General features: G+C 49.8%; 1 protein-coding gene across 1 annotated transcript in view; it reads right to left on the minus strand.

Moving 5' to 3' along the window:
• Positions 1–22,674, minus strand: part of gpr176 (G protein-coupled receptor 176) — a 25,975-nt gene continuing 3,301 nt past the window's right edge. Inside the window, exons 2-3 of the mRNA XM_056295025.1 lie at positions 11,940–12,192; positions 1–1,784 (exon numbers count right to left, since the gene is read on the minus strand). Coding sequence (XP_056151000.1) covers positions 545–1,784; positions 11,940–12,192 — 1,493 coding nt within the window. The 3' untranslated portion in view covers positions 1–544. The remainder of the gene's footprint in view (positions 1,785–11,939; positions 12,193–22,674) is intronic.

Genomic DNA, 22,674 nt, shown 5'->3' on the forward strand with positions numbered 1-22,674 from the left:
TTTTGCATTGTCATATTATAACAAATTGTTAAAATTCACTTAAACTCTGGGTACAAATGACACCATCTACAACATGTAAACCTCCAAACTGACAACTGTCCGAACTAAAAAACTATTAATCCATTCCAGATTTTGACTTTTTTTTTTTTTTTACAAATACATCATGGCTGGTTCATATGAATTATTGAACATTAATGAAGTAAAACATGGCAACAAAATTACACTGGCATAGGGTATGTAAAAGGACTGACAGTCCGATCACAGCATCATCCTTTTATCAGAAAATTAAAATCCTCACTTGACAAATTCCAGCAGAAACATGCTGATTATCAGTCCATCACTCGTAATTATTGGGTTTGTACAATGTATTTAATTTAGTCATCAATGTCAGCTCTCAAATCAAAGAACATTGTTGAGAGTTTTGAAAATTTCTCTAATTCATCAACCATGTACGGGTAAGAAGTAGAACTGAAGTGATCTGTTGGAACTCTCAGCTGACTGGGGAGGAGAAAAGTCTTTGTCATGGGTCAGGGATTATTATTGTTCAGGGGTCAACAGCAGGGATGGTGCTAACCTTATTGTTCCTGCTGATACGACGCTCTGGTCGGGGCCGTGGCTGCTTGGTCTGGATCAGCTCCTCAGGAGTATTCCCTAAAGGAGGCAGAAGCCTCTTCTTGCTGTTCCTTGTCTCGGGCAGCCACTGGGGCGGCAGCTCAAATGGGCCAAACCCAAACTGAGTGGCATCCTCTGCCTCCGTCGGCGTAGCGGGAGCCACCTGTGAAGAAGAGGCGTAGGCGCACGATTGGACCGGTGAGACCCGCGACGCTATGACTGGGGGAGGGCCCTCTTTGGTCACCACCACCCACTCCCCAGTCCCCTGCTGAAGGTCCTTCTTGGGGATCATGTCCCCTTGGAGAGCTACTTGTCTGGCTCCAACCTGGCTGTCCTCTTTGGGCTGAGAGCAGACCCCGGCCTCTAGAGAAGGGATTGCATTCCGCCCCTCCTCCTCTTCCTCCTCCTCTTCCTCAGAGGGCCTGAAGATCTGCTGCTGGCCGATGTTGAACATCTCCAGAAGCTGGCTCCCGGAGCGGCCGGCTGTCTCAAGCCCCCCTGACCCTTCAACCCCACCCTCCCCCTCCAACGATCCCAGACCCCCACTGCTCACCACGTTGCGGCGGCTGTAGCGCCTGTGAAGCCTGAGCAGCAGATCCAACAAGCTGCGACGTGCTGAGCGATTCACAGTCAGGAACAGGAGTGGGGTGGTGAGTAGAGACAACTTGGGCAGCCAGATGGCTGTGAGGTAAAGCGAGACAGGGAGCTTCTCGCTCTCTGCCAGAAAGGTGCGGTAGATCACCAGCACTCCATAGGGGGCGCTGCAGGCAGAGAAAGCCAGCACCACGGCCAGTAGGGTGGCATGGAGCTCAGCCTCTCGCTGGGACACGTAAGGTATGGAGATGCTGATCTGGGGCGTCCGCAATGCGGCGATTATCACTTTCTTCTTCTGGCTAGCGCTGAGAGCTCTGCGGATAAGCACCATGAAGAAGAAGACCAGAGCAAGAGGCAGGATCACGGTAGTGATGTTGTAGATCAGAACGTACACTGTGTGGCCCAGGGAACGGGCGTGGGTGTCTGAACATGACAAGGCGACATACACGTCAGTCACATTGGTCACAGCGAACACGGGGATGCTGGCCACCACTGCATGGACCCAGATGTAGATGACCAGGTCTCGGGATCTTGTGTCCGAGATCTTTCTCTCCAATGGGTAAAGAACTGAGTAATACCTAAAAAAGAAAAGAAAAAAAAGAATAAAGATGACATGCATCTTATTTCAGCTCAAAAATAACCAATACCTTCACCCCAGTGACCAATCAACATTCAGAATATGTTCATGGAGGATTTACATACAGGAGTATTTTGTAGTATTTTCACCCTAATCTGTCCTCCAAGTCCCCTCGATAGGAATGTTTGTAGTCAAGAGATAAACCTCTGATCTTTTCAACTCCCATGTCAGTTGCTTGTCGAAATGGTTAAAAAATCTCAGTTAAACTTCCATCAGATGATGGCTATTTCTACCACGCCCCCTACTGTACCGATTGGCAAACGTATGCTCTGTATCGACTACCATTGTGCCATATTGTTGACAAGTAGGGCCTAACATCAAAGACACCGAACTCGTCCTTAAAGACAGGATGGCAAGTGGGAACACTCGCGTTATAGTATTCTCCCCCCCGCCCCCCTTTTTCTCCCCAATTGTACCTGTCCGATTACCCCACTCTTCCGAGCCGTCCCGGTCGCTGCGCCACCCACTCTGCCGAGCCAGGCAGGGCTGCAGACTACCACATATCTCCTCCAGTTTATGTGGAGTCGCCAGCCGCTTCTTTTCACCTGACAGTGAGGAGTTTCACCAGGGGGGTGTAGCACATGGGAGGATCATGCTATTCCCCCCCAACAGGCGCCCCAACCGATCAGAGGAGGCGCTATAGTGCAGCGACCAGGACACATTACCCACATCCGGCTTCCCACTCGTAGACACGGCCAATTGTGTCTGTAGGGACGCCCGACCAAGCCGGAGGTAATACGGGGATTCGAACTGACGATCCCTGTATTGGTAGGCAACGGAATAGACCACTGTGCTACTAGTATTCTGTGCTCAAAAAAAACAAGAGATTGAAAGAGCACATGAGTATGACCCCCCTGCTTACCATGCGGAGCTACTATAACCAGCGTGGGCTACCACTAGAAAACCTTAAGCCCAAACGTGCCTAACTGATAAACTGCTACGGCCGTTGTGATGTGCGCTGCTCTCCCTACACCTCAGTCAACAATACTTCAGGTTATCCACATGCTGTGGCCTTCGCTGTGCAGTACTTGGCAGTACGTAATGCAAAATGACAGTCGGTCTCTGCACAGAGACCGTGCATGCACGCTGCACTGTGAAAGACATATCGTGCACTGCAAACCAGCGAACAGAGAAAAGATGATCTAATCTCTTTCCTTCACAGCACCGACTGCCACGTCGTATTTCTGGAGAGGCAGCGTCGACGGTTCATTAAAGGAGCATTATTTCTGGCCGGCTGCAGCAGGTGCTAGCTGCGACAAATGCCAGAAGAAGCGAGAAGAGACTTGTTTATTTCACAGTTTTTTTTTCCATAACGAGTGTGTTTTTGTGTGTGTGCGTGTTTGAAGGTGTGGCGGTTTCTCGGCATATCTGTGAACCAAGGCCTCCCCCCCCCCCCCCCATCTCCGCCGACTGTCTTGAAAGTAAATAATTCAGTGGCTTCGTAGCTTTCTGGCTGCATTTGTTGCTATGGAGCCAATAAAGGCTCCCGGACCGCAACCCTTAGTCGGGAGCTGCAAAAAATACAGACTCTGACTGCAGTCAAATGGAGAGGATAACAGAATCCCCCTCTGAGATGAGACCCCAACCGCCTGACGATACGGCGTGCCTTCGTTTGGGGCTGCGGGGCCGGCTTATCGCCCCTGGGTTAACTGGACTAACGCAGGGCGGATGGTCCACACCCCGCCCGCCCTGCCACCTATGGCTTCCGGCCGTTCTTCACATCAAGCGGAGCATGTTCGAAATGGGCCGAGCACGCAGCAGTGCAGGAGAGCTGCCGGTCAACTGACTCGCTCGTGCCGTCTGTAGCACAAACGGCAAGCGTCGGCCGCACACCTCCGATATGAAGGGCCCTCGTTCTAGCACTGTGCCAACACCTTATTCCTTGAAGGAAATGAGTCTGTGGGAGCGTCTGGGGAACAGAACAGTATTCTGAGCAGTCACAGTGACCATCCTGACACCAGGGTGTTGTGGTCCTTACAATGCCTGCAGCTTGCTGGGCAGTCGCAGTGCATCACATGGATGAACAGTAGCCACCATCCTGACACCAGTGTGTTCTGGTCCTCACAATACCTGCAGCTTGCTGAGCGAGCTTTAAAGGCCCGTCAGTACTAGCTATCCTTTTGGCATCCACAGCAGGGTGCACTAATTAGCAGCCAGTTGAATGACCCTTGAAGCCAGTATTGCCATTATTTGTTATGCAAATATCATTTTTTTAACAACATTGCTGTTGTACTGAGTAATCCGGTGCTGTTCTGCTTGAAGTTTGAGGGTGCTTAAATGGGGCTTTCTATTTCTGATTGCATCATATTAACCGACCTTCCTTTTGTCTTTCCTTTCCGTGTTCCTTTTGAATGTTAAAAATGTGTTACATGGGGCGTCCGGGTAGCGTAGCGGTCTATACCGTTGCCCACCAAGACGGGGAATCCGGTTCAAATCCCCGTGTTACCCCCGGCTTGGTCGGGTGTCCCAACATACACAGTTGGCCGTGTCTGTGGGTGGGAAGCCGGATGTGGGTACGTGTCCTGATCGCTGCACTAGCGCCTCCTCTGGTCGGTCGGGGTGCCTATTTGGGGGGGGGGGGGGACTGGGGGGGATAGTGTGATCCTCCCACGCGCTACATCCCCCTAGTGAAACTCCTCAGTGTCAGGTGAAAAGAAGCGGCTGGTGACTCCACATGTATTGGAGGAGACATGTGGTAGTCTGCAGCCCTCCCCGGATCAGCAGAGGGGGTGGAGCAGAGACCGGGACGGCTTGGGAAAGTGGGGCAATTGGGGAGAAAAAGGGGGAGAAATTGAAAAAAAAAACTGTTGCAAAATAGGTTGTGTGCAATCATAATGAGGATGATTATAATTTTTTGAGTTAGTGTTTGTAGTTGTAGTGGTGTAACAATACATGCAAAATCCTAAAAATGTAATGATAGTTCTGGAATATTTTTCACTGCATATCCATCATCTTCTGCTATAGAGGAAGATTGTGAAAATTTTTTGAAAATTGTGAGAAGCTGCTGCAAGGGAAAAGTTTTACATAGTGGATTTTGGTTATTGTTATTAGCGAGTGATGATCGCCAGAAGCCTTTTTGTTGGTATATTATATTTTCTTTTTTTCTTCTGGACAAAGTTCGAGCGATTCTCCGGTGAGTGCAGCGGAAGGGGAAATGCTAGCTAGCTAGCTGGCTGTATTAGCCACATTCTGATTCAATATGTGGGATTCAACATGTATTCAGTATGACATGTAGGTCAGGTGACTCGGCCATACTAAATTGTCCCTAGGTGCGAATGTGTGCGTGGCCTGTCCAGGGTGACTGCTGGGATCCCAGATGACCTCCGGATGTGGGCCACTTCAGGCAATGATGCGGCACCGATGGCCTTCCTCTGGCCCTGACAAAATGGATGTGAGCCTGAAGTGGCCCACATGTATAACAGCAAATATGGCCCACATATGCCAAATCAGATGTGGGCCTTTTCTGGCAAAGATGCGGTGCTCTGGGCAACATGTAATCTGGATGTGACCCTGAAGTGGCCCGTGTGGTGAATGGTGACCCAGGTCAAAAAGTAGTATACTTAAGTGTATTAGAAATATAATCTGTGTATACTAAAGTTAGTAAAAGTATACTTTTACTTTTTGTGCTTAAAGTATTCTTAAAATGTACTTTTAAAAAGTGTACTTCGAAATAGATGTCATTAACAACTGAAGTTGTACTCTATGAGTAGCTGAGTACACTTTAGTCTACTTGAAGGCAACAAAAAAAGTACAAAGAACGTGAAAGTGTACTTAGTACATTCTTTAAAACGTATAATTTGAATATGATAATTTTTCACCTGGGGAATATGGCCCAAATATCACAAAACAAATATGGGCCACCGTTGGCAAATATGTGGCACATGCGGCATTGCTATGGCCTGGTTCTGGCCCAGATCTGGCAAACAGGAGCGGACCGCCCGAGTGCCATCGTTCCACGCGGTATGTGGGCTGGATGGAAGTGTCAGGTGTGGGACGGGTCCGGGCCACAGCCATTTTGCTATCTGGGATAGGCTCCAGCATCCCTCTGACCCTGAGAGCAGGGTCAGCAGTTTGGCTAATGGATGGATGGATGGAAGGGTGTTTAAAACTTTCAACTATTTTTGTAAGATTTTGCATATACTTGTGAAAATACTGGTTAAGAAAAATGGGTAATGCTAGGCTGATGGGTAAAAAGTGCTAACGCTCAGCTTCCGAAAAGGTGCGTCTCCCTTCTGAGAGGAGCTGCTAAGGATCCTGGTAGACATCCAGCAGTTAAGCTAAGCTAGGCTTAGCATTTGCTCAGTTTGTCCGACTCAGTCTTAGTGGGACGCAGAGTAAAGCGTCACCATAATTCTTTTGAAAGAATGGCGTCTCTCTCTATGGACTCGGCCTGCTTTTGGCCTCAGCTCTGAGCACCACAGGAAGGTCGAGAACACTGCCGCTCCACGCGGCACACACATACCTCATTGATTTCCTCCAGCTCGGCTCCACAGGGGAGTGGATGGAGGTAGAAAAAGGTTTTTTCGGTTTCTCCCTCTGCTATTTCCTGGTGTTTAGCCCTTGTTTGATGCTGCTGTCTGGTGCATTATAGATTTTTTTTTTTGTTTCCAAGTTCTGGTGTGTTTCTAGTTTTACAAGAATTACTCCAACTAACTTGGCTGGGTAATATACAGGTACTGATTAGCTGATTTAGCGTACTGACTCAAACCCTCCACATCTCTCAAGAGGTACTTCCAAGTAGGGCAAAATGAGCTGATCGTGAAAACATGTGAGTTCACCACTGGCAGCCCATTTTAGCCACACATTTTAGTCACTAATGTGAAATAAGTTGTATTTGTTTTTGTTTTTAACCATTTCCTGGCAGAGGGTGCGTAGGCGAAGTGATGACTCATGCCTGAAATGCTTCCTCTAAGCAAAAACAACCATGGACATCATCCTAAAGCAAGCTGAGTTATTCCCCGAACAGCAACCTTCTCCTTATTTTCACACCTCAGATTATCCGTCCATCCCTTATCCAAACCGCTTATCCTGCTCTCAGGGTCGCAGGGATGCTGGAGCCTATCCCAGCAGTCATTGGGCGGCAGGCGGGGAGACACCCTCGACAGGCCGCCAGACCATCACACAGGGCTGACATACATACACACACACACACCTAGGGGCAATTTAGTACGGCTGATCCACCTGACCTACATGTCTTTGGACTGTGGGAGGAAACCAGAGCCCCCGGAGGAAACCCACACAGTCACGGGGAGAACATGCAACCTCCACACAGAGGACGACCCGGGACGATCCCCAACGTAGGACTACCCCAGAGCTCGAACCCAGGACCTTCTTGCTGTGAGGCTAACCACTGCGCCACCGTGCCGCCCCCCTCAGATAATGACGATCTTAAAGTTTATGATGTGAATTGTTACATACAACCTAAGCTAAAGGATCAGGCCGTGTTTTTTAAACTTATATTTTTGTATCGTGCAAATCGGTTATGATATCATTTTACTCACCAGCTTCATTATGGAGATCTTGGGCATGGGGCCACCAGTGGACTCCGCTTTAAAACGGCGTCTTATAGGGCAACGAAACACGAGGGTCAGACATACCTCAACAAGTCCAATTTAACCCAGTTACCTTAACCACATATTTGGGGAGGAAATGAAACGTTATCAGTGGTGGATGACGTTGCCGAGCTTCTTCCTGGCTCACCTTGCAGGAATAAGCAGGTCATAGGAGAACCAGGTCGAAAGTCACACTTTTCGGATAAATGTCATTTTAAAAGATAAAGTGAATTTACTCACCATGATCGAAAACAGCTTTTTGGGCGTGAATCTGCGAGAGACATGCCAACGCGGGTTTTCGCGGTTCTGTTAAGTGTCGCTTGCTGACACAGTTGGGCATATCAGACTTGTATGGACTCGGAGAAAATCGCCATATTACTTTCCACCCAGTTCTCCCCCACTTACCTAGATAGTAGGAACCACTGATCTATGGACTTAATAAACTCGGCAATAGAGAAGTCCTAGGTAAATAGTAGTTTCCCTGGATGTAACTCCAGTTCTATGAGCACGTGCTTAGCCCTCTAATAGGCTTCACTATTTGTTTACCCTTCGAGGCTCCACCACTTGAGACAGAACTTTTCCCTCACCACCCAATCCAAAGTGGTAGGAGCCACACAGCGCCCCACACCTATAAAACCCCAACGTCCACAGCTCGCCTCTCTTTGAACTCAGCAACAAAGACTGGGGCCAGCTGGGCTAGCGGTTTGAGGGCTACGCACGTACTCATAGAACTGGAGTTACTGCTACTTCTTTGTGGAAGGTACTCTGCCCTCTAACGGGCTTCGCGGTTAGGGATGAATGCACTCCCAGCTGAGCCTGACTGATACTAGTCAGACACCAAACAAAATAATGCCCCACGCGGCAGCAGTCCCACGGTCGAGTACTAATCCCTCTGCACCGCAACAGCAGTCCAACAGTCGAGCATTGCTCCACCTGACGGTCTAGTACCATATAGTGACAACTTGCCGAGGTCTTAGCACAGCCAACTTATCAGTCAACTAAAGATAAGGTCCCCTTTGACCTTGCACCAAGCACCGCATGGAGTACCGAGTCAACAGTCATATCTGTGAGATGTGACGGCACGAAGGTCAAAGTGGGGAACCAGGAAGCCACCAAGCAGATGTCTTCCACTGAAACTCCCCTGAAAAGTGCCATCAAGGATGCAATGCCCCTGGTAGGGTGCGCCAAAAAGGGAGTCAAGGCAGAGGGGCACATTGAGATGGAGGCACTACTCGCAGTCATTCAGAGACAACAAGTCCTGCCAGAGATTTCTGTACCCCACCTGCATAGCACACATGACATGGCCACCATTGATGGTGAAGGCCTGAGAGATCCGGGGAATGGCGACGACAGTTGTCTGGACCTCGGTAATCTCCATAGTTGACATGTCGGACTTCTCATGGGTGAGCTTATCAAGAGAACCAGCCAGAAAAGCTAAGTTGCTAGCCAGTGCCACCACCTGGGAGGCACCAGCACAGCTGCAGTCAACTAAGGGGACCGTCAACCGGTCACGTTCGTTGGACAGTGACAGCCAACTGCCTGACCAGAGGGAGGCTGAAGGGAGGAGGCAGGCCCTGACTGCATCCTCGATAAGAGGATGGGAGAGCTGGCGTTGGATCGGCTGAGGGAGCCTGGTCTGCTGCATCCTGTGGGCCCGAGAACCACGGCCTTGCCTGGAGCGGCGCACGAGGAAGGAGCACTGGGGGCGGTCTGACAGGATGCGGAAGCGGGGCAGACTAAGCTAGCTGCTAGCCCATGCAGACCAGCAGTTCCGGCAGTCATCTTGGCTGGTGTTCATTATCTGTGCAGTGGAATTTATGGACTGTGTTGCACTGAATGGACCGTGTTAACTGTTTGTGTGTGTGTGTGTGTGTGTGTGTGTGTGTGTGTGTGTTTTGTTTTGTTTTTTGTTTTGTTTTCTCTGTTTTTGGTGGTGTTTTTGGAAATGTGGATATGTTTTTATCTTTTGTGTTGCACTGCTGTGGGCTGGGTGAAACGAAACTTCGTTTCTTTTGTGTACTCAAGTACATGATAGAAATGAAAATAAATTGTTCTTGATTCTTGATTCTTGAAGAGGCACTCCCTTGTCTCACTCAAAGCCCTCCACAGAGAGGTAGTGTGCATAAGCCACAGCCGGAGTCTTGGTGCCAAGTGGGGAGGTCTACTCACACTGCACATAGTGGAAGATGGGCGCCATCTTGGGACATGGTACACGAAGGCGAGGCCTACCACATGGCTGGCCACAAAGGCCGACCGCGAAGTCACCCGGGGAGCAGCAGAAGTAGGAGACAACAGAAGCAGGATCCCCATCCTCTTGGTGGCCGAAGAAAACAGGCTGGGCAGATCACCGAGAGGATACCAGTGAACAGCCGGCGACTCCAAGTCAAGGAAGAGAGAGTCCGGGTCCTCTTCCTCGGAGACACAACAGTCGTCCTCCTCGTCATACTCGTCCCAGGGTTTAGAGCGGGCCGCCGCCCTCTCGCTCGTCAGCGTCTGCCCGATGCAGCAGTGGCAGAAGGAGTTGGCGTGCTTCTGCCTGTTCTCGCGCTCCACCCACGGGAGAGCGAGGCAGGCAGGGCAGGTCCCAACTTCCTCCTGGTGATGCCAACCCAGGCAAAAGAAGCAGGCCTTGTGGCCGTCCAGAGAAGCCATTTCAGCGGAGCAGGAGGGGCTGGTATTGGTAGGAGAAGACATAACTGCGACACCGGAGGGTGAGGGGTAGAGATAAATCCCAGAGCTGTACTCAAGGTGGCTGAGTGAAGAAGGGCGATGAGCAGCGGAGGTGCTGGGGTTTATTAGGTGGACGGCCGCTGCGTGGCTGCTACCACTTGATTGGGCGGTGAGGGAAAAGATCTGTCCCAGGTGCCGAGGTGGAAGGGTAAACCAATAGCGAAGCCTACTAGAGGGCGGAGCACGTACGACATAGAACAGGAAATCAAGTGCACAGCCTAAATGAAGTAGTATGGTACTTTTTGTCCCTGTTGTTACTGAAGGGGCAGGATTAATGCTCACGTTCAGTTGCGCGATCAACATGTCATTCACTGTAAGGCTGTGTCCAGCGGTGGCCACATGTCCAAGATCTCCAAAATAAAGCTGGTGATTGAAATTATACCATAACCAATATGCCCAATGGCAAAATCTACAAATATAAAACCCCATGTTGTAAAGAGATGGACTCACCATTTAAACATGTTCATTTATGAATTCAGACTGAAAAGACATAATTAAAATGATGTTGTAATGATTCCCCCCCCCCTTTTTTTCCTCCCCAATTGCATCCAGCCAATTACCCCACTCTTCCGAGCCGTCCCGGTCGCTGCTCCACCCCCTCTGCCGATCCGGGGAGGGCTGCAGACTACCACATGCCTCCTCCCATACATGTGGAGTCACCAGCTGCTTCTTTTCACCTGACAATGAGGGGTTTCGCCAGGGGGACGTAGCGCGTGGAAGGATCCCGCTATTTCCCCCCAGTTCCCCTTCCCCTCCGAACAGGCGCCCTGACTGACCAGAGGAGGCGCTGGTGCCCACATACCCACATCCGGCTTGCCACCCGCAGACACGGCTAATTGTGTCTGTAGGGACGCCCGACCAAGCCGGAGGTAACATGTGGATTCGAACAGGCAATCCCCGTGTTGGTAGGCGACGGAATAGACCGCCACGCTACCCGGATGCCCCAGACGAATTCTCTCCAGAATAATTGATTCCTTGACTTGTGTAGCTCAGTAACATTATAACATTTTTAAAGCGTTAACGTTTTTAAAGTTAAAGTGACTTGTGTTTTTTAAAATACATGTATGTGATATAATTTGGGGAAATGTCCTAATCCTACAACAGACCACATCTCCGGTTGTTGACCTGGCCGAAATAATTAATACTCAGGTGAATCTGAAATGTGTCTTGCAGTGTTACACTTCGTGAGAGCTAACGAGCACTGTAGTCCCACCGTTGCTTTTGACACAGCAGCATTTTGTTTTTGTTTTTTTACCCTTGTCTGGCAGTGCGCTCATGTAAGTTTCAAACCCTGCAAACTACCCAGACAGCATCCGGATGTGGGCCACTTCAGGCAATGATGCGGCACTGGTGGCCTTCTTCTGACCCTGACACAATGGATGTGAGCCTGAAGTGGCCCACATGTATAATAGCAAATATGGCCCAAATATGCCGAATCAAATGGGGGCCTTTTTTGGCAAAGATGCGGTGCTCTCGGCAACATGTGATCTGGATGTGACCCTGAAGTGGCCCGTGTGGTAAATGGTGAATATGGCCCAAATATCACAAAACAAATATGGGCCACCTTTGGCAAATATGTGGCACATGCGGCATTGCTATGGCTTGGTTCTGGCCCAGATCTGGCAAACAGGAGCGGACCGCCCAACTGCCATCATTCCATGCGGTATGTGGGCCGGATGAAGTGTCGGGTGTGGGACGGGTCCGGGCCACAGCAATTTTGCTATCTGGGTATAAATATTCATGATCATAGCATTGGAACAACGACTATATTATTTAAGAAAATGCATGTTTGTCTGTAAAGAAGACGAGCTGACCTGTCCAGGGCAATAGCGGTGAACGTGAGCACGGTGACGGAGCAGAAGAGCTTGTGCAGGAACTTGACGGCCTTGCAGAGCAGCAGCGCGTGGAGCCACCAGCAGCAGCGGGGGCTGGCCCCCAGTGCCACGTCGAAGGGCACGCACACCAGGCTGGCGCACAGGCACGAGCACGCCAGGTTCTTGATGAAGCGACTGGTCACGGACTTGAAGACGGTGGTGCAGCAGGTGCACCACAGCATCGTGGCATTGCCTGTGGGGGAGCGGAGGAGGTGGGGGGGGGTTAAACAGATGTGTCCAGGGGTATATTTGTGATTACAGATGTGTGTGTATTGTTTGTGTGTGTGTGCGCATATATTTGTGTATTTAAAGACAGTCAGTTTACAGACAGAGACCCCGTTTACACTTGGTTTTAAAATGCGTTTTTTGCGATCGGATCACAAGCGGGCAGCACTAAACACAAGTGTAAACGACCACCAAAACGTTTTGTGAGCCGGTTACTCAAACCGCTTGCCGAGGTGGTCTGGGGACGCATTTGACCACATATCTTTTGCGGTGTAAACGCCAATGCGTCCTGATGCGTCCCCGACCAGGACGTAACAGGAAATCTTCTTCTTCTTCGGTGTAACGAAATCCGATCACAAGTGGTCAGCAGGACGCATTTGGAGACGCATGATAGACACGGGTGTAAACGGCGACGTGTCTCGCTGTCCACTTGTGATCCGATCGCCCAGAACGCATTTTAAAACCAAGTGTAAACAGGGTCAGAGGAAGCCCCATAAGTAATGAGGTAGGTTCACGTTTTGGACAAGTTGCATGGGTCGGTGATTTCTCTCCCAGAGACTGACTGAGCTAAAATTCACTCTCTCACACTCACACACACACACACACCATAAACTCTCACAGAGAAACATCCAAAGATGCACAAAGGATGACACAGGACTCTGAGGTGCCATGTCGTTCACAAGTCAACAGCGGGAATAACCGTCTGTCAGGGGCAGCGTTCATACGTCCGTGTTTGCCAGTAGGAATTCATGGGGCAGCCGGAACGCGAACCCGGATCTCCCGCACCACGGGCGACTACGTTAACCGGTCGACTAAAGGGTCCGACCGGTTGCACCGCCCAGCAGGTAAATCCAAGGGATCCAAGGCGGTAAATAACTGCTTGCTCTTGGGCTGTGGAAAGACCCGAGCGCGTTAGGCCGGTGGAGGTGTTGGTGCCGTAGAAGCGTTGGCTAGCCAAATGCTAACTGGTGTAAACTACTAATAAGACACGTTAGCCCCTAGCTAGCGGGTCTGACCCTTTAGCCGAGCGGTTAGTGACGTCGCCTTGTGGTGTAGTACACCCCGTCTCAAATCCCGCACCGGGCAAGAAAATAACCGGTTACACTGGCGGTATCCACCATCATAAAAAAGCAGCAGAGAGTAAAGAAGGGAGTAGGACACGACGGAGGCATCGGTCAGAAACATGCCACAACCTCGGATGTGTAAAGTATGACGTTATTGTCAGTTGACTCGAGCCATTTACGTTCACTTCAGCTCCTGGTCCCCCCACACGTCCCTCGCTTTAATGTAACTCCGCTGTCCAATCTCCTTGAGGGCGCGCGCATCTAATCACGGATGAGCAAGAGCAAAAAAACTTCATCTAGATGTGAGATAGGGGGCGCCGTAATTCTCTATATGTAGACGAGCTGTACGACCTCTTCTACCCCCGTTTTTTTTTCTTCTCCTCAGTTGTACCCGGTCAATTACGGTAGAGGCTGGTTCCCGTCGATGCAGAGAACAGTCAACTGAGCATGCGCAAGTACTCGTCGCCTCCGTTGTTTGGGTAGGTTGAGGTTAGGGGCGGGGTTAGGGTTAACGTTAGCTAATCAGACGCAGAGTAGGGGCGGGTCTTCCTAGAATCCCAGCGCCTGGATGCTACGCGGGGCGTGTGGAGGCGTGGTAGAGGCATTTCGCGCATGCTCAGTTGACCCGTTCTCTACTCCATTTCCGTTCTCTGCATCGATGGGAACTAGCCTCTACCGGCCAATTACCCCACTCTCCCGAGCCGTCCCGGTCTCTGCTCCACCCCTTCTGCCGATCCGGGGGGAAGGGAGGGCTGCAGACTACCACATGCCTCCTCCCATACATGTGGAGTCGCCAGCCGCTTCTTTTCACCTGACAGTGAGGAGTTTCGCCGGGGGGACGTAGCGCTTGGGAGGATCACGCTCTTCCCCCCCCAGTCCCCGAACAAGCCGGAGGTAACACGGGGATTCGAACCGACGATCAACGCAACGGATCGCTACGCCATCCGGACGCCCCTGTCGTACCTCTTGTGCAGACCTTGTTGGAAATTGGGCGAGCTCGGTCAAAAACACAAACGTTCCCCTCGTGCAGACGTCGCAAATTAATGACGTATGAAAACGAACCGATTTCGACCGGGTTGCATTCGTGCAGTGCACGCGGTGTGCTGAGTCCACGGGGACCTTCATCAGCTCACCTGCGGGACCGGGTCGGGCTCAGTCTACCAACGCAGGTCTGGTGTAATATTTAGCAATGCCTCCATACAGGGAAGCCGCAACAGGATTTGAAGGTCTCGTGCATAACATGAAATACACCGTCTACCTCCAAATCAGCTGACCATAAAATGATGGCGCCCGTGTATGTAAGTGTTGCAGGGTGCGAATAACAAAACAATGAATAATTAACACGAGAGCAAAGAGAAAGTCTCGTTTCTGTTGTTGCAACGTGCCTCATAAATAACCAAACGCGGCAGACCAGGCTCCTTCTTATGCATGGCAAGCAGTGCTCCCGATACGGGTGTGGCTCCTCCCGGTGTGTGATGTGGATCTTGGACTCCGTGTAAAAAGGCTGGGATCTCCCCCTCCCTCACAACACGTCTCTCTTTCTCCACCTGTTTTCTGCTATTTAACTGCCTCCTGCCAAGTCACAGCATCTCTGCAAGCTCTCCATTACGATGCTGCTATTCCTGAAGGTGCAGCCCCTCACCACCCACACTGAGTTAAAACTCCACCCTTCTCACGTCTCGTTCATGGCTTCACAGCATCTCTGCAAGCTCTCCATTACGGTGCTGCTGTTCCTGAAGGTGCAGCCCCTCACCACCCACACTGAGTTGAACTCCACCCTTCTCACGTCTCGTTCATGGCTTCACAGCATCTCTGCAAGTTCTCGGTTACGGTGCTGCTGTTCCTGAAGGTGCAGCCCCTCACCACCCACACTGAGTTAAAACTCCACCCTTCTCACGTCCCGTTCATGGCTTCACAGCATCTCTGCAAGCTCTCCGTTACGGTGCTGCTGTTCCTGAAGGTGCAGCCCCTCACCACCCACACTGAGTTGAACTCCACCCTTCTCACGTCTCGTTCATGGCTTCACAGCATCTCTGCAAGCTCTCCGTTACGGTGCTGCTGTTCCTGAAGGTGCAGCCCCTCACCACCCACACTGAGTTGAACTCCACCCTTCTCACGTCTCGTTCATGGCTTTGTTGCAAATCTAATCTAGATTTTAGCCTTTCTGAGTATTTAACAAAAACTCTCAGTGGTTGCTAGAGTCGGAAATAGGACTTGGGTTGGCAAGTAAAGAAAAAGGTAAGAGTGGTGTAGCGGTCTATTCCGTTGCCTACCAACACGGGGATCCCGGTTCGAATCCCCGTGTTGCCTCCGGCTTGGTCGGGCATCCCTACAGGCACAATCGGCCGTGTCTGCGGGTGGGAAGCCGGATGTGGGTATGTGTACTGGTCGCTGCACTAGCGCCTCCTCTGGTCGGTCGGGGCGCCTGTTCGAGGGGGAGGGGGAACTGGTGGGAATAGCGTGATCCTCCCACGCGTTACGTTCCCCCTGGTGAAACTCCTCACCATCAGGTGAAAAGAAACGGCTGGCGACTCCACATGTATGGGAGGAGGCATGTGGTAGTCTGCAGCCCTCCCCGGATCGGCAGAGGCGGTGGAGCAGCAACTGGGACGGCTCCGAAGAGCGGGATAGTTAGCCAGATACAATCGACTGTGCAGAACTGTAGTCCACTGACTTCCGGTTTCTACTGCAGCGGGCATACCAGTTTCCTGTTTGTTGGCGCGTGCTATTGACAGTGGCATATTTTTCGCGATGCCTGCAAGATTCACCATGGATAAATGTCAACCACACGCACACAACTGCAGACAAACTTTCACCTGCACCTGCCAGCAAACGGGTGCAAAGTTTCAAGTTGTACATTTCAAGTTACGTCCACAAATATGAGGACGAGTGGACGGACGGTTGGAATTGTGGACGTAACTTGAAATGTACAACTTGAAACTTTGCGCCCGTTTGCTGGCAGGTGCAGGTGAAAGTTTGTCTGCAGTTGTGTGCATGTGGTTGACATTTATCCATGATAAATCCTGCAGCCATCGCGAAAAATATGCCATTGTCAATAGCACACGCCCAACAAACAGGAAACTGGTCTGACCGCTGCAGTAGAAACCGGAAGTCAGTGGACTACAGTTATGCACAGAGCCGAGCCGATTGGGGAGGAAAAATGGGGGGGGGGGGGTGAGAGAAGAGGGTTTGATTGATGTCCTCTGTAGAGATTTTGTACATTTGCCGTGTTGTTGTACCCATTAAGCGGTGCAGTGACAGCACCATAACCATTAATGAGACTGAAAAATGGTGACTGTTCGACTCCCTGTGGCGTGCGGACTAATGACATACCAACCAGGCGGCTTTTCCACCCCCGGCCTTTGCAGTGTAGTTTCCTGACCCTTGTGGCGCGTCGGCCCACTGACCTGAATACAGCACGATGTTCGCTCATGATGACATCTGTTTTCTCGACAAAGGCAGTAAACTGCTGATGATGTGTTCCAGCTGAAAACAACACATTTCATTAGGGTGGTGAAACGGCTGCTGGTGATAAATTCAAACAAATGCAAAGGCGACCGCGTCACGACAGCCTCTGGGGCATAAAGTCTGTGCTGGCTCTTCCTCCCAGGGCAAAATGCACGTCACAACCAGCTCTCCTGACCTCCTGAAGTCATATGAGGGCATCGAACACACCGAACCCTCTGCATTGTATCTCTGACACACACAAGGTCCAGAGTCGCACGGCCCGGGTAGACCGGCATCCTGTCAAACGGGAACTTCCTGTGACCAGCTGTGAGCAAGGCCGAGTCAGATATATCTTCATCATCTCCGAGCTCAACCAACCTCTTCCAGAAGGCTGGACGGTTTAGTCTGTAATGCTGTCAGACAGCGGCCTCTTGTCCCGTGAGCGCCCCCCCCCCCCACGTGCTTCCTGCACTCCGCTTCAGTCTGTTGTTTTGGTTTGAATCATACGGGATCAACCAAGGCCAAAAAGACTCGGACTTCCTGAAATGAGTTTTGGAAATAATCTGGCAATTTGCAGTTACCGGGTTATTATATAAAAACCATTATTATTATTTAAAATTATTATATAAGATTAAATTAATTATAATTATTCATTATATTTATTTATACATAATAATTATATTTATATATAGTTATATTTATATATAAATTATTATATAAAACCATTTGTGAACATGATTTAAAGAATGCAGGCATATAGTGTTTGAATGTTTAAAAAAATAAATTTAAAGTGTTGAATTGTATATGAAAATATGGATATAAGCAAAATTGTAAATGTGCAGAGAATATGTGTGACTGACAGCAACATGTTCTGCATGTGTGAATAACATTTGTATGTAGATGATTTCAAATGTGTGGTTGCAAAAAAATCAGAGCAAATACACATGGCTTTGTGAATACGTAAGAAAACCATTCAGAGAGACGATCTGTGTGTGGAAACAAGCCTTTAAGGTTGACATACAGGTGTGAAATGTGACCCTGTCTTACTGAGAGGACCTAGTCTGAATTATTGCTGTCAGATTCAATTTTTAAGATTTAAAAAATACATCAATAAAACAGTGCTCGAATCTTAAATCAAATTTAAACATGACAGCTGGTGATTGTTTATGGCATGAAACAGGCTTATACTGTCTCATAAAGAATTTATTTGACTCACTGGGTTATATCGTCACTTTCTTAAAATAATGGCCTAAGTCATATTTTCAAGTTTTTCAAAAAACAGAATAAACTGAAACTGAAACAAAATTTGTCAGTTTATTCTGTCTTTTGAAAAACTTGAAAATATGACTTATTTTAAGAAGGTGACTATATATATATATATATATATATATATATATATATATATATATATATGTATGTATATTCTTATATATCACGTTTCTAGTCTACCGACGGTGTTGTGTGCCTCGCATTCATCCATTCACATTCACTCATACACTGGTGGAGGAGGCTGCCATGCAAGGCACCAACCTGTGCATCAGGAGCAGATGGGGGTTCAGTGTCTTGCTCAAGGACAATTCAACACGCTCCCTGGAGGATCAAACCAGGAACATTCTGATTACTAGACGACCCGCTCTACCTCCTGAGCCTTTATAATTAGTTAATGAGTGTTGGCGGGGAAACGATGCATGGTGTTTGTTCTGCCTGCGTGCGCGGACCGCGCGGTTCTGTGACCGGGCCGCTGGTGTGAGAGTGATGCTGCACCCGGCCTGCAGTGAATCTATTAATGACCGAGCTGAGCACTGAGATGGAATCCATTTCAATGTTGATAATTATAATACAGCTGGATTCGAATTTGAGTTTACATGATAATTGAAAGCCCAGTAGGGATGGTTACTCATTTGACTGTCCAATCAGGGCGTGAGTTTGCCAGCCATTCATTTTCCCTTCCATTGTTCCTTCATTTGCAAGCGCCCCTCTAACATCGGTAGGGCAAACAACATCTAAAACCAATGGGTGATCGTTGTCATCGGTGGTCACTCGGGGTCCAGTATGACCGTCCTCCCTCTGGGTCCCTCTGGATCTTCAGGTGGGTGTAGAGGCCGATCCTGGAGCCGCATAATGGGAGGACGCCTGTGCGTGACAGCTTTTTACGTGGAATGGCTGATGTACCTGCAGCCACCACACGGTCCTTGGCAGGGGGTGGCCAGAGTCCAATGGCATGGAGAACCAACACGATTGGGGACAACCCTCTGTTGCAGCCTTCATCCACCTTCACTGCCGTTGTGACCTGGAGACATCTACCACCAGTTCCGCCGTTGAGATCTTTGTTGGATCTTGCTTCGTCTGGAACCTCCTCCTTGACCTCTCCGCCTTGGGTGACCCTACCAGGAGCCAAGCTCCAGACAGCATAGCCCTTGGGATCATTGGTACACACAAGCTTCTCCACCACGGGAAGGTGGCGATCCAGGAGAAGCAATGGGTGAGATAGGGCTGAGACACAGCAACATGGCTGCAAACATACCTTATGTGACTCTACAACAGTGGATCTTCTCTTTTTTCAGGCTCTGGAATAACAACAACAATTGCTTGTCGCTAGCTTTCTATGGGGGTGATAACATGGACTGTTGCACGTGTTAGGCTCCAACAGAGAATCCTACAGGTGAACAGAGGCTATGGTGAGTCCACACATATGGGAGGATGCACATGGTCTCTACACCCACCCAAACCACTGGAAGGGGTTGTAAAATTGTGGGAGTTTAGCCGAACAGGGAATTGGAGATGCCAAAAACGCCTCTATCGTCATAACTTCTTTGTTTCAGTTAACTGACAAAACTCGTGCCATGTAGAAAATGACCCCCAGGGCTCTCATTTGTCGAGGCTTTTTCTCGCGTACTGCAGTTTGATGGACTGCTTTAACCTGGCGCCATTAGAGCCAACATGAACAGCAACAGTATGGGCAGAAAGAAAGCAGCGTATCAATGAGTGCAAGTGCAAGTGGGAGCTTTGTCCTCTGCGTCCTGTGGGCCCAGGGACCACGGCCCTGCCTGGTGCTGCGCCCGAGGAGGTAACACCGAAGGCGGTCTGACATGACACGGAAGTGGGGCAGGCTAAGCTAACCGCTAGCCCATGCAGACCAGCAGTTCTGATAACACCGAGGGCGGTCTTGCGGCGGCCTCGCCTGGCGTTGACTTTGGTGTTTTTGGTATCGTCATGTGGAGTGCGGGGAGGTGTGTTGAGGGTGTCTGGCTGGGAGAGTTGGCGTTGGATCGGTTGAAGGACCCTAGTCTGCTGCGTCCGGCGGGTCCAAGGGCCACGGCCCCTACCTGGAGCTGCACCCGAAGAGGAAACACCGAGGGCATTCTGACAGGACGCGGAAGCGGGGCAGGCTAAGCTAACTGCTAGTCCATGCAGACCGGCGGTTCGGACAGTCATCCTGGCTGGCCTTCGTTCCCTCTGACAGCGATTTTTTTTGTTGTTGTTTAGTTTGGGTATGTGTGTTCTTGTAGTTTTTGGATATGTGTTGTTGTCTTTGTGTTGCACTGCTGGGGGCTGGGAAACGACATTTTGTTTCATTTCATGTGCGCCAGTTCATGAAATGAAACGACAAAGTTTCCCTGATTCCTGATGCGTTTTATCAGTGATATCAGAAAAGCAACGGAGAGACTTCCGGGCGGGGAATAGTGGGGACGGCCATCACCGTCCGGCCCCAGAGACATCAGGCCTTTACCAGGACTGGCTGGGTGGCTGTTCGCCCTGTCAGGGGGGAGAGTCTTCTTTCCAGGTACAATGACTGTAGTGCGGCCGCCGGATGAGTACCGGAAATGCACGTGGTTGGTGTAGTTACTCCTTCCAGTCCAGGAGATCTCTGATGAGGTTTCTATCCAGCAGTACTCCGTCTTGATATGGGAGGACTCGGTCGAGGAGAATCGATTCAGGGCGCGGGACATGGCGCACCATGAGGAGCACGTTGTTGGTTGATGTATGTGTGTGGTGTTTGTGCTAATTGAATGTGATAAATGCAGTTGTATTGTAACAACAGTGACACATCCCGGGCCTGCAGCGCTTCACGTAGGTGCAAGCAGCCCTAATAAAGCCCAGCAGAACCACCACTCCCCTTTTGTCGTCAATGCCTGCATTGTCCAGGAAAAAATATTTATCTAGGTCTTCCTTTGTGCCTGAAATGCTCACCTGGCAATTGAGGGACACCCTGGTAACCATTGTCACGGCGGCTAGAGAGGAAAAAGGCTTGACCCCTCCGATATTGCTTTTATCGTTTAGACGTGTCGTGTAGCCAGGGACGGCTCCAGAAATACCCACTCTTTGTCCAAAAAAAAAAAAAAAAAAGCTAAGGTTTGGCCTTGAGTGTCAATGAATATCTTTGACAAGCTTTCAAAAACGAGATAAGCACCCTCTGCAGTAAATAAAGCAACATAAACATTCATAATTCAAATTAACACGACTATTTTTGTCTGTCGTAATGAATGCTGGCTATAGATTAGGAGAAGCATGTGCTTTATGATGTGTTGAGCATCATGGATGGTGTATGGGTGGTGTATGCATGGTGTATGGACGGTGTATGGTGTATGGAAGGTGTATGCATGGTGTGTGGGTGGTGGATGGTGTGTGGATGGTGTATGGGTGGTGTGTGGATAACGTGTGGGTGATGTATGCATGGTGTATGGATGGTGTATGGATAGTGTATGGATGGTGTATGGATGATGTGTGGGTGGTGTATGCATGGTGTATGGATAGTGTATGGGTGGCTATGCATGGTGTATGGTAGATGTATCGATGGTGTATGCATGGTGTATTGGTGGTGTATGGGTGGTGTATGCATGGTGTATTGTGGTGTATGGATGGTGTATGGTATGAACGGTGTGTATGCATGGTGTGTGGATGGTGTATAGATGGTGTATGGTATGGATGGTGTGTACATGGTATATGCATGGTGTATGGGTGGTGTATGCATAGTGTATGGATGGTGTATGCATGGTGTATGCATGGTGTATGCATAGTGTATGCATGGTGTATGGTATGGATGGTGTGTACATGGTGTATGCATGGTGTATGGGTGGTGTATGCATAGTGTATGGATGGTGTATGCATGATGTGTGGGTGGTGTATGGATGGTGTATGGATGGTGGGTCCCAATACACTGTGCCTCCATAAGGAGACATGTGGACAGAGCTGATGGATGTCAGCGAGGTCCCTCTGAACTGGATCTGCAAAACCCTGACCTACGTGTCACAGCCGTAGATTATAACGACACGGGTCAACACCGGCGACATCTCCGTGTGAGGGACGAGGCTCAAACCCGGAGCGGCGTTCGCCGTGTCTAAAGACCCACCAGCGGTGAAGCACGCCGGGACAACTGTAGAACAGTTAGATCTGAAGACATCCGGGGGGACAGGACAGAACGGCCCCTGGCTGGGACTGATTTCTCACCCGTTATTCTATATGTCGTTCAGGTGGACGCTCGGCCTTCGGGTGGGCTCTGGGGGGCTGAAGCTTGATTCAACTGAATCAGCGGTGACCCGCCTTCTCCCTGACTCCCAGCCATGTGGTCGGTTTAATGGAAACATAAACGTCACATGTTTAAGTCTCTCACATTATGAAAAGTCCGAAGTTCCTAACATGAGCTTCCAAAGGACCAGCGTCGGCCAAAGGAGCATATGTAAACTATATGTTGTAGCGAATTCGGGGGGGGGGGGGCAGTCTTGGAGATCGCCGCCACAGCCGGGACGCGAACCCGTGTCTCCCACTCCGCAAGCGACAACGTTAACCAGTAGACTAAAGGGGCCGACTCGTTAGCCAAGGGCCAACGTGTCTACTTATCCATGCACGTTACAATATATATATATATATATATATATATATATAGAGAGAGAGAGAGAGAGAGAGAGAGAGAGAGAGAGAGAGAGAGAGAGAGGGAGAGA

This window comes from Lampris incognitus, chromosome 15 (genome assembly GCF_029633865.1).
Source record: "Lampris incognitus isolate fLamInc1 chromosome 15, fLamInc1.hap2, whole genome shotgun sequence".
NCBI lineage: Eukaryota > Metazoa > Chordata > Actinopteri > Lampriformes > Lampridae > Lampris > Lampris incognitus.